The following is a 16016-nucleotide window of genomic DNA, read 5'->3' on the forward strand; positions in this document are numbered from 1 at the left end:
AGTCGTTTCTGTCACGATTAAATGTGTCAGTTCTCACACAGGGTAAAGTTTGGGAGCTGCTTTAACAAAGCCTGATTTGTCCTAGGCATGATGTGTATCGTGAAACCAGATGGGCCACCCCAGCTCTGTAAAACAGATGAGATTGGTGAAATCTGTGTGAGCTCCAGAGCAGGAGGAATGATGTACTATGGGCTGGCAGGGGTGACAAAGAATACTTTCGAGGTATGTCTAGCAGGATGCATCTTTCTTGCCCCATTTCCTGTATAAAACTGGTGGTCCTGTATAACCTCTTGGGTCTGTAACTGAAGTGTTAATGTTGTTTTTTAAAAATATGCACTGGAAAACCCCTTGCAGTTAGAGACACTCAGAATTCCCTCCACAAACATCTCCCACCCAGCTGTACCGAGGGTTCCCTCCCCTTCTCCTCTTCCCTCCTCTCGCATTAAGTGCAATTCTTGGGGTGGGGAAGGTTTTGCCATTCTCAGGCCACTTTGCCTCCCGTGTCCTCCCTTGTGTTGCAGGTGATCCCTGTGAACTCCTCTGGCTCTCCAGTGGGGGAAGTGCCCTTCGTGCGTTCCGGCTTGCTGGGATTTGTTGGACCTGTACGTGAGGCAGTTCGGAGCTCCGGCCTTCAGTGTTTCAGAGAAAAGCTTTTGGGGTGAGAGGATGTGCGAGAAGAGCTCGCTGTGAGTTCCTCACGGATGCCTCCTTGTCTTGCAGGGCAGTTTGGTGTTTGTGGTTGGGAAAATGGACGGATTGCTGACAGTGAGCGGGCGAAGGCACAACGCCGACGACATTGTGGCCACTGGACTGGCTGTGGAGTCAATAAAAACAGTTTACAGAGGAAGGTCAGCACAAGAAACCTTGTCCCTCCGCATAAGCTGCCGCATGTAATAAAGTGAAACAGCAGCTTTAGTACTTTCTTGGCTTTCTCTTTGGGTAGCTCAGTTAAAGTAAATATATTTTTGATTTAGGTGGTAATTGCCCTCATCCTGCCCAACACAGATCTTTTTCCCACTATCCAGCCTAGCTTTTCATCAAGTCGGTGCTTTAGGGAAAGCAATCAAGTAACAAGATACGTCAGCCACATGGAGAAATTAATTCTCTGCCTCTGCAGAGTTTTAGTCGTTAGCTGCTGGCTGGGGCAGCAAGGAAGAGTTTCATTAATGTCCAAAGATACTTGGTTTTTATTTAGCAGTTCTGGGTATAATTTTCTAGATCTTCAGGCAGGGCTGGAGCTCATGTCTGTGAGACTTAGCGAGAGATTTTAAACCATCATGTAGGTGCCTTTAAATCTCCTTTCATTTGTGCTTTGCCAGAAGTTGGAACAGGAATGTGACAGCAGGTTGGGAGAACGGGGGACTGTGCCATGTGGAAATTTCATCAGAAAGTGGAATTAACCCCTTAAATACTTCCCAGTCTTTCCTTTTGACTCAATGTTAATTGTCTGATGCTTTTTCTCTTGTTTTTGCCCCATAGTTAGTTTAACAACTTCTGTCTTTAATCTCTCCTTGGCTTCCTGTTTCCAAGGAGTGAAACTGGAGTGTGGCCCTGTCCTTTTCCTTAGGATTGCTGTGTTCTCCGTGTCTGTGTTCTATGACGAGAGGATCGTGGTGGTGGCAGAGCAGAGGCCGGATGCCTCCGAGGAGGACAGTTTCCAGTGGATGAGTCGGGTGCTGCAGGTACAGCCAGGGGAAACTGTGCTGGTTTTGGGGTGTGGGCAGAGCAGAGGACACAGGCGTGGCCCCGATGGAGGGAGCCCGGGGATGGAGAGAGCCCGGGGATGGAGAGAGCCCGGGGATGGAGGGAGCCCGGGGATGGAGGGAGCCCAGGCATGGAGAGAGCCCAGGCATGGAGGGAGCCCAGGGATGGAGAGAGCCCAGGGATGGAGAGAGCCCGGGGATGGAGAGAGCCCGGGGATGGAGAGAGGCCGGGGATGGAGAGAGCCCGGGGATGGAGGGAGCCCGGGGATGGAGGGAGCCCGGGACTGGAGGGAGCCCGGGAATGGAGAGAGCCCAGGCATGGAGGTATCACAAGCTTTGTATCCCTCTTGGCACAGGGTGTTTGTGCAGGGTCACAAGCTGGGTGCATCTGCTGTGTCCAAGCTGTTCTGTTGTGTCCTGAGGGAACTGGAGTGACAGGACAAGGGGAGCGGCTTCAAACTGAAAGAGGAGAAATTTAAGTTAATTTTTGGGAAGACATTCCTCAACCAGTCTGGAATTCCATGAGAGCGGAGGGGCTCTGGCAGTCACCTCTGAGAACTGCAGAGTGGATGTGTGCTCAGGCTTTGGAGTTCTGCTTTTAGTCTGGATCATGTGGAGCTCGGAGTTCGGCTTTAAAGCCGCCCTTTTCTTTGGAGATGCATTTTCAGCAGGGACCCAGTGGGCAGGGAAAGGCCAGAACAGCTGAATGAGTGTGGTCCTAAAAGAATGAGTAGCAAGTACTTCCTTTGAGAGCTGCCTGCACTGCATGTGTGTCATTCCAGGAATGACATCCAGGGAGTGAAGTGTGCAGCCAGGGTGGAAAATCAGGGAAGTACCTGGTGCTCTGAATAATGGATCAGATGCCTGAACGCTGAGGCAGGCAGGAGGGAACAGAGTGTGATGGTTCAGAGGAGACAGATGGATACAATCCCGAGATCAGAATCGTGTGATTCATCAGGCAACTGTGGATATTTTGGGATTTTGGTCATGAAAGATTTAAAAATGGATTGGGTGTCTGTGAAATGGGCTCTAAAGGCAGGGATATACCCAGGCTCACTGCAGGACTCGCTGGTGGTGCAGAGGTGAAATGGGATGTGAGTGATTGACTCACTCCTCCGGCACCTTAAAAGTCCAGGGCTTTGCCTTGCAGTATGTCAGTGCATCAGCAACAGCAGACTGTGCCAGCAGTGCCAGGAGCTCCAGTGACCATCTCTCCTTTCTCTAGGCAATTGACAGCATTCACCAAGTGGGTGTTTACTGCCTTGCTCTCGTGCCAGCCAACACATTGCCAAAAACTCCGCTGGGAGGGATCCACATCTCCCAAACCAAACAGCACTTTCTGGAGGGCTCTCTGCACCCCTGCAACATCCTCATGTGCCCACACACTTGTGTGACAAACTTGCCAAAGCCCAGGCAGAAACAGCCAGGTAACCTGAACCCCTTTTGTTTGGTGTTGTTAAACTGGGGCTCAGTGCCTCGGCCCCAGGAACCCCGGCTCATGTCCTGCTCCCTGTCCCACCTGCTGGGGACCCCGTGCCTGGGGCGTGTCCCAGGCCTCTCTTTGCATGTGTTAGTCAGGAATTTTGATTCCCACCCTTGAACTCACTGGGATTCTCCCTCCTGATGAATAGAGACCAGCAGTGCCTGCTGAACTCCATCAGTGAGGCTTCATTCCCTCTCCTCTTGCATCTGTGCCCAGGAGCGGTGGGATCCTGCAGAGACTCTCGGTACCTTTGCTCTGCTCCTTCCCAAAGTGCTGATGTCTCTCCACAGGTGTGGGCCCTGCCTCTGTGATGGTGGGGAACCTGGTTGCTGGGAAGCGAATCGCTCAAGCCTCTGGGAGAGATCTGGGTCAAATAGAAGACAATGATTTAGTTAAAAAGGTAAACCAGTGTTTGTGACAACTGCAGAATGGGAAGGAGTTTCCCCTCCAGCTGGGTGCAGAGCAGCAGTGGGAAGCACTGAAGGAGAAGCTGGTGTTGAATTCCTGCCTGTCTCTTCCAGCACCAGTTCCTGACTGAAGTGTTGCAGTGGAGAGCTCAAGCGACTCCTGACCACCCACTCTTCCTTTTGTTGAATGCCAAGGTACAGTCAGTGCTGAGTTGTTGGGTTTTAAGGTCCACATGTTATCCAGCTGGAGAGCCTTTAAAATCTTTTGCCCTCTGCAGTGCCTCTCTTTAGTCTCTGTATCAGATTTTGCCCATAGATTTGTAACTTAAAGCTTGACCCTTTGACTCTGTAGGTCCCTTCAGCAAATGACTCTCACGGTTCGACGCTTCATTTTAAAACTGAGCGTGTTTGTAGGTCCCACTGGTTCCTGTATCAGTTAATGCTGTATCCCTGTTGAGTATATTCTGGCAAGGTTCTGGTGCAAGAAGACCTGAACTGACTCCCTGGAAGGTAGAACTTTCTAGAGCAGATCTAACTCCATCTCTATCCTTTGATACTGTAGTGGATGAGTGGCTCACTGAGCGCCAGCAGCCTTTAGGTAGAGATAACAGCTCATAGCTGTAGCCTCCTGCTAGCCAGCAAGCTTGGGTTTATTTCACAGCAGCCAGTTTGTGTTGTGCCAGCCCCTGTTCAGAGCATTTTTGTCTCCTTTCAAGGGAACCACTGTGTGCACGGCCACCTGCCTTCAGCTGCACAAAAAGGCTGAAAGAATCGCATCAGTGCTGTGTGACAAAGGCCATCTCAATGCAGGAGACAATGTGGTGCTTCTTTATCCTCCTGGTGAGTCCCACTGGGGAAATACGGCCTGGGCTTTCTTTGGAACCTCACTGGGATCTGGAAATATGGGAAAGACACTCAGTGCTAGTGAGAGGCGCTCACTGGTGTGTCCTGACTGACTTTTGAGTCATTTGACACTTAGCATGTTCTTTTCCTGTATGATGGAGCTGCTTTCCTGTGTGGTTCCTTTGCTTTCCCCATCCCCTATCCCGAGCTTTCCCAGCTTCCTCGTGCTGCCCTTGGTGCTGGGCTGCTGATGTTGCCCACCTGTGCTGTGGAAGTGTCTCCCTTATCCCAGGGGAGCGATGCCTGGGGGAGCAGCAGTGCCCTGCTGTGTCCCTCCGGTGTCCCCCAGTGCAGCTGTCGTGTCCTTGCAGGCATCGAGCTCATCACGGCCTTCTACGGCTGCCTGTACTCGGGCTGTGTCCCCGTCACCGTGCGCCCGCCCCACGCCCAGAGCCTGGTGGCAACGCTGCCCACAGTGAGGATGATCGTGGAGGTGAGTGGCAGGGGTGCAGCCTCAGGCTCCAGGGGTGTCACAGGGAGCGTGGGCGGAGCGGGGCTGGATTGGTCACGGGCTCCAGAGGTGACACAGAAGTCACACTGACCCGCTGCAGGGGTGACACAGCTGACCAGCCTCGTGCTGTCTGTGTGAGAGGGATCGGGGCACATCTTGGGGCTGAGGGGCAGTGTTCTCATTCATCAAATGCCAGAGAGAACCACCTCCTCACAGACAGAGTGCAGTGCTTTCTGAGAACACCAACATGATGTTGCCACCCAAAATTTCACCTTGATGCTCCTTATTGCTGGGGAAGTCCAAATCCTGCAGTTAAGCCACTTCCCAAGCCCAGTAACCAAGAGAGACCGTGGGGAAGAAGGCTGGATCTTGCTATGTTATCTGGATCTTGCTGTGTCACCTTCTCCCCTGCTCTGGAGGTTCTGACAGGGTTTGTGCAGGCTGGGCTGCACTGGGGGTTTAGTGAAGGGGAAGCAGAGCAAAGCGTGCAAAAGCCAGAGGAAGGATTGCTGAAGGTTTGCTGAAAGAAATTGGCTGCAGATGATAGAATGGTCTCTGAACATCAGCTCTTGCAGTGGCAGTGCTGCTGGGACATGCTCTTGTCTCTTGTTTCTGTGAGTGTTGCTCTTTCCAGGTCAGCAAAGCCGCCTGTATCCTCACAACCCAGACCTTGATGAGGCTGCTCAAGTCCAGAGAGGCAGCTGGTGCTGTGGATGTGAAAACCTGGCCAACCATCATCGACACAGGTGAGCTCCCTGGGCCAAGAGGCTCCTTGAAGTTCTGTGGAGGGGTGACCAGTGACTTCCAAAGGGACTGTCCCCATTTCATTGGGTGGCTCTTGAAAATTTGTTTGAATATTAGCAAAAGGTATCCAAGATGTGCCCTTGTTTCCTGAGAACTCTCCTGTATTGAGCTGTGCATGGGAAATGATTGCAGTGACAACAGTGATTGCTGGAGACAACTTTAATCTGCTTAAGACAAGGGCGAGTTGGTCTTTTCTCCCTTTTCCTGAGAATAAATAATTTTCTTTGTGGGAGCTTTGGCAAGAGTCTTGCCACACACTAGTCTGTCTCTTCAGGAAAGAGAATTAATAGAAAGCTTTATCCTCCATCTCTGGCATTTTAAAAGTTGTGTTCTCCTCTCAAATAACCAGCTGAGGAACCAAAATCAACCCCTTTGTTCCTCTCTTGCACAGATGACTTGCCCAGGAAACGGCCAGCCCAGATCTATAAGCCACCCACACCCGAAATGTTGGCATATCTAGATTTTAGTGTTTCTACAACAGGCATGCTCACAGGAGTAAAGGTACAGTAACGGGTTAGGAGATGGGCATTCGTGTCTTGTCTTTGCCTCACCCTCTGAGCCGCCTCCCCTTGACCTCCACCTCCAACCTGTAGCTTAAACAAAGACCCTGATTTTCTCCTGCCAAAGCTGTGGGCTTCCGTTCACTGAGTTATTTCTGCCGTGGAGGAAAACAGGTCTCCACAGTGGGATCAGGAATTCTGCTGCTGCCTCCCGCTGGAGAGCTGCCTTGGGAGAGCAGCAGAGCTCTGAGCTCCGCTGGCCTCCACCAAGAGCAGAGTGGGGATGCAGTCAGAAAAGAGAGGATAAGAAACTGAAAAGGAAAGCCTTAGGCTGTTGTTAATGCTCATGTGTGTTTGGAGTTGGAATCACAGGATAGCTGGGGTTGGGAGGGACCTCTGGAGATCCCTCAGTCCGAGGCAGGGTCACCTGGAGCAGGGGGGTTTGGAATGTCTCCAGAGAGGAAGACTCCACGACCACCCTGGGCAGCTGTTCCAGTGCTCTGCCACCCCTTTGGAAAGAAGTTCTTCCTCATGTTGAGGTGGAACTCAAACAGCTGCAGCTTCAAGTTTAACTGTTGGTGTCACTGTTGGTGTCAGGGCCCTGCCGTCTCTGCATCTGCTGTGAAAGCTCAGGAGCCAAACCATGGGTTTGCCCTCACAACGCCTCCCCATGAACTGCCTTTGCTCTCACCTGCCCGTGGCGGGGATTCCCTGGGGGGTGTCCTGGGCCTCCAGCAGTGTCCCCTGTGTTGCAGATGTCCCACGCTGCGGTCAGTGGCCTGTGCAGGGCCATCAAGCTCCAGTGTGAGCTCTACTCCTCCCGGCAGATTGCCATTTGTCTGGACCCCTACTGCGGGCTGGGATTTGTGCTCTGGTGCCTTTGCAGGTAGGACTCGCTGGGGGGAAAGGGGCAGATGAACTCTTGGCTGGTTATAAATGGGAAATGGGTCCTTCTGGGTGTAATTACAGACGTGTTGACATTACAAAATGACTTAATTTGCAGTGAGGGGGGAGCTTGTCTTGGAACTGACAACAGCATGTTCCCGTTTGCTGCAGATTAGCAAGATGTTATCCCATCTTGATTATGTGTGTTTGTGCTGCCAAATATTCCTGGCTTCAGAATGTTTCTCTTCCCTTTCTTCCTTGATTACATGTTGCAATAAGGGAGTTTTTGTTCTGCGTGGGGTTGAGCCAGTTCTCTTCCTTCACTGTCAGTGTGTGTTTGTGTGTGGATAAATTGTTATTCTTGTACAGTAAGTTGCATTTTTAAAATGCTGCTGCCCCAGTTTGCCTCAGCTGCAGTCCCACAACCTGCCTTTGGACTAGCAGGAACGTAATGTGCAAATACAGTAAATATTAATTTAAAGATAACTGCAAGCTTCGCTAAAATGTTTTCTCCCTTGATGTTCTTCACAGTGTGTATTCTGGACATCAGTCAATTTTAATTCCTCCTATGGAGCTGGAATCCAATCTTTTTCTCTGGTTATCTACTGTCAGCCAGTATAAAATAAGGGACACTTTCTGTTCCTATTCAGTCATGGAACTGTGCACAAAGGGACTTGGAAACCAAGTTGAAATGTTAAAGGTAAGAAATGTTTCCTGAGTGTTACGTTACATAAATTAAGGGAACTCTGGTAATAAAGCAAAGTGATAGGATTGTTAAACACAAATATTCCTGTCGCACAAGTCTCCAGGGGTGCTCCAAAAGCCAATCTCCAAAAACTACAGCCCCAGGAGAGGAGAGGATTGGGAAGGAGCAGGAGCTCCGGCAGTGCAGGGAGCACCTGTCAGGGAGTGTCAGGGCAGCCCTGAGCAGGGAGGATCCCAGCACTGCTCTGCAGCAGATTCCTTATGTAACAGTCTGCAGTGGAGGCTCAGACCAGCACATGATGGAAAGCACATGTCAGGAGAGCTGCTCAATGGAGGTGTGTTCTCCTTGGAGATGAGAGAAGGGAAAAAAATAGCTCCATGACATGCCTGAGGTGGCTTTTTCCCTGGGGTTTCCTGGAGCAGTGGCTCTGTGAGATGAAGGCTCAGCCTTGTTCTCTGGGTGGCACAGAGCTCTGCAGGTGCCTGGGCTGTGCCACCAGGTGAGCAGCACATGGGAACTTCTGCCTGCTGCTGGTCAGGCCATAGAAATAATAATGGCTTCAGGTCCCAGTGTTGTTGAAGAGGCAGTGCAATCCCAGTGGATGACTTTACTCTCCCTGGGTTTGGTTTCCATCTGTATAAGCAGCGACTCAGAGGTGTCACCTCGGCTGAGCAGCTCTGCTGAGAGCTGGGGCAGGGGAGGGTCAGTGCATGTCTTGTTTTGGAGCACTGTCGGTGCATGTCTTGCTCTGGCTGCGTTTCCAGGCTCTGGTCAGACACAATTTACAAAGAGAACCAGAAAAGGGAAGGTAACTTGGAACACAAGGGCTGGGTTTGTCCTGCATTTCCTGGGTAATTTCAAGGGCTAAGAAGCAAATGTCACTTCTTGAGAGGGGCAGATGAACACCTCCAGCCCTTTGCCTCGTGTGTTGTGTGCAGGCCCGAGGCATTAACCTGTCCTGTGTGCGGACCTGCGTGGTGGTGGCAGAGGAGCGGCCGCGGGTTTCCCTCACTCATTCCTTCTCCAAACTCTTCAAGGACATCGGGCTGTCGTCCCGAGCCGTGAGCACCACCTTTGGCTCACGGGTCAACGTGGCCATCTGTTTACAGGTATGGCTTCCCAGGGCCCTTTGTTGTCACTGGCACCCGACTCCAGACTCCAGGCTTGGTTGTATTCCACACTTCCCATCTGCACAGGCTTCTGAAGCCCAACATCTGCCCTGTAGAAAGCAGCTGGCACAAGATTTAAGCAGCTTCTCTCATTTTCAGCTGCCAAATCATTTCACAGATGCTCAAAACAAGTGAAACATGAATTAGAGCTGTTTATTTCCACATAAACAGCGCCTGGTTGCTCCAGGCTGGTGGCTGAGAGGGCTTGGGGTGTCTCCCGCCTCCCCAAGGCTCCTTCCCACAGAGGTGTTCCAGAAAGTCACCTGCTTACTGAAGGGCTTCCCTTAGTGCAGCTGCAAAGGTCGGGGAGTATGAGTAGGAGCTCTGCTGCAAGAAACCCCTGGAAATGTTTCTGGGCTCAGGCAGAAGTTACCCTGACTGCTCTAAATACATCACTGGTTTTTAAATATTAACTCCCCAGGGAACATCTGGGCCTGATCCCACCACGGTGTATGTAGACCTGAAATCCTTGAGACATGACAGGTACTGTAAGTTCACTTAAACCAATTTATTAACTACATAAAATCCTGTGGTGGTGCTGAGTTTTCACACCGCTGTGGAGACTTCTGCTCTTTTTTCCCTGACATTTTCTTCACCTTCAGAGTCCGTCTGGTGGAACGAGGAGCTCCACAGAGCCTGCTGCTTTCCGAGTCTGGGAAGGTAATTCCATGTCTCTCCACTTCCCCCAGCCCTTGTGCTGCAGCTGGGAAGGACAGTCCTGTGGCGTGGGAGGGGGTGGCACTTGGTTACACGGTCCCTCTGCACAGTTTGATTTATAAGGAATCACCCGTTGATTTAGGAGGGTGTTTTGCTGGAACTATTGGGACAATTTGGTCCCATTTGCAGTAAATGAACCATATCAGAAGAGTGGGCTCTGGTGTCCTTGAGATCAGCCTGTGTTTGGGATTTACTGTAGCTCCTACTCCCTCATGGCTTAACAGAAAGAGGTTTCCCAGTAGTTTTTTAACTGAATTCTTCAAAATCAAGGTCTAACAATGCGTACAGGCCCAGAATATCTTACCTGTGTGGCCCTGGAGCCTTGCTGTACCCATCCTGGCCTGTTTTATCCCTGTTTGTGGTGTCCATGGGTGAAATCCTGCCCTGAATGAACAGCCTGTGTAGTTTTTTTGTGCTGAAGATAACCCAACAGGGATTGCACATTCCTTCTTGTGCTCTTTAGATTCTGCCTGGAGTCAAAGTGGTCATTGTCAATCCAGAGACAAAAGGGCCTCTGGGAGATTCTCACCTTGGGGAGGTAAGTGCAGGTTTTGCTCCTTGGGGACCTTTTCCTGCTGCTCCTTGGGCTTTTCTGTGCTGGGGGGCAGTTTGGAGCTGTGATACAGGCCTTTTAAAAATGAATTATTGCTGGAGCATTCTGAATTTGGGTGTTGTTTCACTGTCAAGTTTAAAGAAAACCCACTTGAAGAGAAGCTTGTTCCACCCTAAGTCTTGCAAACTGGCTCCCAAATAGTATCATTTACATTTGGCTTTCCTTATCTTGATTACACACCAGTATATTGATCTGTATTGATGGATTATTATCCAATTCTGGATAAATTTGTGTTAAAAATCCACAGTTTATTTACTCAGTGAATCCTCAGTTGCAGTTACTGCAAGAGCAGATCTCAAGATGCATTTTTAAGCTTCTGCAGGATATTTGCAGGTTTGAGCTGAATGAAGACCGTTTTCTTGATCTGAAAAATCGCAGATAAAACCAGAAGCTTCTCATTACAGTTCCTTTACCCACCCCACGTCACCACCGGGCAGATGCTCGGGGTGGGCAGTGTCGGGATCTGACCCTTTCGCCCTCCCTACACAGATTTGGGTGAACAGTCCCCACACAGCCAGTGGCTACTACACCATCTACGACAACGAGACCCTTCAGGCCGATCACTTCAACACCCGCCTGAGCTTCGGGGACGCGGCGCAGACGCTCTGGGCTCGCACGGGGTACCTGGGCTTCGTGCGGCGCACGGAGCTCACGGCGGCCAGCGGAGGTGGGGCTGGACACACCTGCAGGGCCCCGGGCAGCCTGGGCATTCCCGTGGGCATCTCACCTGCTTTAACCAAGGGCAGCACCTGGGTTATGGCAGCCCCCAGTGTTGATCCAGGCTGGGGATGAGCAGAGGGAGCAGCCCTGGGGAGAAGGGGTTTAGGGGCTGGTGGGGGAGAGCTGGACGTGCCCCAGGAACCCCCCGAGCCTGGGCTGAGGCCCCTCTGTCCTGCTCAGGTGAGACCCCACCTGCAGAGCTGCCTCCAGGCTGGAGAAGAGAAGCTTTGGGGGGAATCTAATTGTGGCCATCCAGTGCCTGAAGGAGCTGCAGGAAAGATGGAGAGAGACCTTTTACACAGGCCTGGAGTGCCAGGACAAGGGGCAATGGCTTCAAACTGCCAGAGGGCAGGGATGGATGGGATATTGGGAGGGAATTCCTCCCTGGGAGGGTGGGCAGGCCCTGGCACAGGGTGCCCAGAGCAGCTGTGGCTGCCCCTGGATCCCTGGCAGTGCCCAAGGCCAGGCTGGCCATTGGGGCTTGGAGCAGCCTGGGATAGTGGGAGGTGTCCCTGCCCTGGCAGGGGTGGAATGGAATGGATGCTCTCTAAGGTCCCTTCCAATGCAAACCATTCTGGGATTCTTTCGCTTATACAAAAGACAATTTGTTTTATCGAAATTCCAATTATTACAGCTCCTCTCCTCTCTCCCCAGAGCGCCACGATGCCCTGTACGTTGTGGGAGCACTGGATGAGACTTTGGAGCTGCGGGGGCTGCGGTACCACCCCATCGACATCGAGACCTCGGTGTCCCGAACCCACAGGAGCATTGCTGAATGGTAAAACAGTCCTGAGGAGCGGAGTCATCCTAGCCCAGCTGAAGTGTAGCAGTTTAGGCAAAGATGCAGGGTTTTATCTGAAAAAGAATAGGGAAATTCAGGGGGTTTTGTGTTGCCATCAGCCAGTCATGCATGCGATTTCCCATCTGCAGATGAGAACAGACTCGGTGTTTTCTCACAAGCCTTAGTTCAACACAGAAATGATGATTTCCTTCTTCGGGGTGCAAAGAGCCATTTCTGAGTTGGGTTCCTGTGTCACACAGGTAGTGCTGAGATAGGTCTGATTTTTGTCACATCAGGACCAAGTCATGTTGGAGTTAGGTTGGAAATGCAGCCCAGAGCAGGTGGGAACCTCTGTCTAAGGATAAAGAACTGGAAACTTTGGATCTTCGTGGCAATAATTGGGTTTTGTGTTGATTTTCCTTTGTCATTTCAGTGCCGTGTTCACCTGGACCAACCTGCTGGTGGTGGTGGTGGAGCTGTGTGGCTGTGAGCAGGAGGCTCTGGATTTGGTTCCTCTGGTTACCAACGTGGTCCTGGAGGAACATTACTTGATTGTGGGTGTGGTGGTGGTAGTGGATCCTGGAGTTATTCCCATCAATTCCCGAGGCGAGAAACAACGGATGCACCTCCGGGACAGTTTCCTGGCGGATCAGCTGGACCCCATTTACGTGGCCTACAACATGTGACAGGCAGAACTGCAGCACCACGGAGTGATGAGGGTGGTTATGGAAGTGAAGCTGGTGAAAATTACTAATACTTGATCTAAAGTTTGAGGTTGCTGCCACATTCCCTCCCTCCCTCCCTCCTGTCCTGGGGGTTTCGGTCCCAGTGGGGCGAAGGAAATGTGGGAAGCAACAGCAAACGTTTGTAACCGTTTACTGAACCATGAGCTTTAGAGAACTGCAAAGTGGGAAAGTGTGTGAGCTACGAAATCCCCAAGGCCTTTACAGTAGTGTTACTTTTTCACCCGTTGTACATATTTGTATTTTTATCTAATCCTGGGTTAGGATTCTATAAGGGGAGGGTTTATTTAGTTAAGATAATAAACTATTAAGAAAAGGGTCATCAGAGTTCTGCAGTTCCCTACTCCATGATCTCCTTTGCATCTGGAGCTGTTCATACCACGGGATCACACAACTTATTGACAATTGTGCCATGACCAAATCAATAACTTACAGAATCAGAGTTGCTTATTCATATAGAGATTTCTGGAATTTAAAAATAATTTTGCCTATATTTTAAATATGTAAATATTATTATACATAATTCACTTAGATAGAAAATTAACTTGGCTAGTGAGGACAGCTGAAGGTTGATGTTTTTAAGGACAGGTGACTTTTGTGGTCCTCAGCATCCTGGCATTGGCTTAGACACAATGTGAGATGCTCCCACCTTCCCCAGGCCTCTGATTTCATTTGTATCTTCATTTTGGCCAGAAGCGTGTAGAACCCTTTGGTTTTAAGGCACATCTTTCTCCAAGAGGCTGAATCCAGCATGGAATTGGGTAGAAATGGCAGTGCAAGTCCCAAAAGGAACTGAGGGACAGCCTCTGCCTCATCCTGTGGCACCAGGTGTGGAAAGGAAAGACATTCCTCAGGCTGACACACAGGTGAATTCCCTGCTTGTGCCATTCAGCCAGGACTCCTTCAGCTTGCTGTAGACAGAGCAAGAACTGCTGTAAATAGGCTTCAGTGGGAGCAAACAGCCCAGCTTTCCTCAGAGCATTCCCTGAAAGAACAGGAGAATTCCAGGTTCAAGCCGGACGCGATTTTTCTTCTACAGGAGGAGACTAATTCTGGCAAACACCTTGTTAAATAACGGTGTGAGCATTGCTATCCCAGCCTTCCACATCCTGTGTCGGCTCCAACCTTAGGGAATGGGAAGAAAGAGAAGCCTTAAAGCAGCAGGTACAAGCTCTTCCTGCTGGGAAGCAGTTCCATACGGGCTGGGGGAGAGCTGGTGGTTGAGCTTTGACTCAAAATTACTTTTTTTTTTTTTTTTTTTTAAATTCTTCATCCTCTAACAACAATTATACTTCTTTGGGTGCTAATATATGATTTTGGAAGCCTTGGGAGCTGCTACCAGATCCTGCAACAGGGGTTTTTTTGAGTCAGATGTGGTATACAGTGTAAATAAACTTTTCAGATGTTCCAGATTACCTCACGCAAAGTTTTTAGGCAGTTTTTAAAAGGTTTATGGTTTGGACTTGGAAGATCCTGTGGCAGTTAACTGGAGCAGAATCCAGTGGATCCACGAGCAAACCCCACAAAACAGGAGCTTTAAAGCTCAGATAAGAAGTTTCAAATGATATTTTTGAGAAATATTTGGTGGGGGAATAGGAACTGGAAGTTTTGTAGCAGGTCTGGACTTAACGTGTTTGCAAACACTTCGGGTTTCGGGGGCACATTTTGGAACCTTTTCTGTGTTTTCCACAGTATCAGCCAATGCTGCAGAATATGCACAAAATCTTCAATATATTTAGTTTTAACAAATTGAACACAAAGTGGGGACAGTGGCAGGTGAAACTGTGACTAAAACAGTTGGTCCTGCAGCTTATTTTGGGTGTAAAGTGCACAAGGGTTGTTCTCCCTTTTCAGCCAGAAAATTCCTGTTATTCCATGTTCTTTGTCACCGTTTTTGTGTTTCCTGCACAGCCCAGGCCTGGCCAAGCAGCTTCCCTCCAGTGTGACCTTTCCAGGGAAAACTGTGGTGGTCTTGAACCTTTTTCTTTACTCAAAGCTTTAGATAAATTGTTTCAGCAAACATTTTTTGTCCGCTGAAGTGGATTTTAAGTCCAATTCCTGGATTCTTTTATTTTTATTCATGATTTTTCACAAATAAAACAATGTGTGTATGAATTCCATCAAACGTGGCAGATGGAATTCCTGAAATGGCATTTTTGAATGGGACTGGATTGATTTTTTTTTTTTTTTCCTTATTTTTTGTTTGGATAGGTACTGATAGCTTCCTATGGTTTGAGGTTTTATCTTGCAAGTTTCCTGTGTGCTCCAGATCTTCCAGCACATTCCATTTCTCTGTGCTGGAGAACTGCAGGATACAGCCGTGCCCATGGAATGAGAGGACGTTCCAGGGACAAGGAGAAGCTGGTTTGCCTTCCCTGAATGCTTTGTCCATGTTTTGGCACAGTGCTGGAGAGGAGGAAGGAGGGAGCTGCGACCCTGGAATCCCCAAATTCCACCTCCAGCTCTGCTCAGGACTTGCCGTGAGCCTTCCACAGGTCATTCCACTCCTTCCATTCCTTCCTCTGTAGCTGGGGATGATCTTTCCATATTTTTTTGGGAACAAAGCAAGATCCTTCACTCCAGACACTGGCAAGTGGGCAGGGCTGGGTGCTTTTCCCAAAGAAACAGCCTCTTCCCTGGTTTGACTCTGCAGCTGCTGGGGTTGCACAGGGCACATTATTCCCTTCTCTCACCCCTCGGGTTCCAACTTAACTGCAGTGAAACTGAAAAACTGGGAGTTCTTCCCACTGGACTAAAGTATTTTGTGTGTCTCACTGTTTCTGAATCTTCCCTGAGCAAACGCTGTGGGAACAGGACAGTTTTGTCCAGTTTTGTTAGAATTTGCACTTCATTTCTGGTTTAAATCAATTCAGCTGTGTCCTACTAACTGTCCTAAAATAAGGTTATAGAAACCAGATCAATTTTAGCCCTAGATGCATTTTTTTTCCTTTTATTTCTGTCAACCTCTTTCCCATTGTCCAATCCAGACTCTGGCATTCTGTAATTATGTATAAAGGTTTTATTTATTTAAAATTAGCTTAGTTACATTTTTAAATTTAACACCTGGCTGGACAGTGTCCCATTAACGCATTGATTGTGTTTCCTTTGTCTTGTGTTAATAAATATTGATGCCTGGTTGCTTGTTTAGTCCTTCCAGCGCTGTTTCCATGAAGGAATTTTATTTTTAAGGAAGGAAATGCGGGTTAAAATTGATCCTGGGCAAGGGGCGAACTTGTAAGTATCTTATGTTTTGTCAGTTGTATCGAGAAGTGTTGGAGCTCTGAGGGTGTGAAGGAGCTAGGCTGGGCAGTGTCCTGTACCTGTAGCTTTGGGAATCTGAGCTTCTGGGGATCAGAGCAGGGAGTGGAGCTAAAGAAGGGGCTGGAGCAGCAAAAGGGGCTGGAGAACTCCTGAGGGAGCTGGGAAAGGGC

General features: G+C 49.6%; 1 protein-coding gene across 4 annotated transcripts in view; it reads left to right on the top strand.

Annotated features, from left to right (window-relative positions):
• Positions 1–15720, top strand: part of DIP2B (disco interacting protein 2 homolog B) — a 61933-nt gene extending 46213 nt beyond the window's left edge. For all 4 annotated transcript variants that reach the window (XM_042023662.1, XM_042023663.1, XM_042023666.1 and 1 more), the window contains 20 exons: positions 86–222; positions 522–602; positions 721–848; positions 1568–1682; positions 2929–3130; positions 3477–3586; positions 3708–3788; positions 4310–4433; positions 4808–4929; positions 5582–5693; positions 6143–6252; positions 7007–7137; positions 7668–7836; positions 8781–8951; positions 9433–9494; positions 9614–9671; positions 10192–10266; positions 10831–11008; positions 11716–11839; positions 12276–15720. In XM_042023662.1, the coding sequence (XP_041879596.1) occupies positions 86–222; positions 522–602; positions 721–848; positions 1568–1682; positions 2929–3130; positions 3477–3586; positions 3708–3788; positions 4310–4433; positions 4808–4929; positions 5582–5693; positions 6143–6252; positions 7007–7137; positions 7668–7836; positions 8781–8951; positions 9433–9494; positions 9614–9671; positions 10192–10266; positions 10831–11008; positions 11716–11839; positions 12276–12528 (2543 nt within the window). In that variant the 3' untranslated portion in view covers positions 12529–15720. The remainder of the gene's footprint in view (positions 1–85; positions 223–521; positions 603–720; positions 849–1567; positions 1683–2928; positions 3131–3476; positions 3587–3707; positions 3789–4309; positions 4434–4807; positions 4930–5581; positions 5694–6142; positions 6253–7006; positions 7138–7667; positions 7837–8780; positions 8952–9432; positions 9495–9613; positions 9672–10191; positions 10267–10830; positions 11009–11715; positions 11840–12275) is intronic.
• Positions 15721–16016: the final 296 nt, after the last annotated feature.

This window comes from Corvus kubaryi, unplaced genomic scaffold (assembly GCF_017639235.1).
Source record: "Corvus kubaryi isolate FWS band 111438036 unplaced genomic scaffold, C.kubaryi_AGA036_p1.0 37253, whole genome shotgun sequence".
Classification (NCBI taxonomy): Eukaryota; Metazoa; Chordata; class Aves; order Passeriformes; family Corvidae; genus Corvus; species Corvus kubaryi.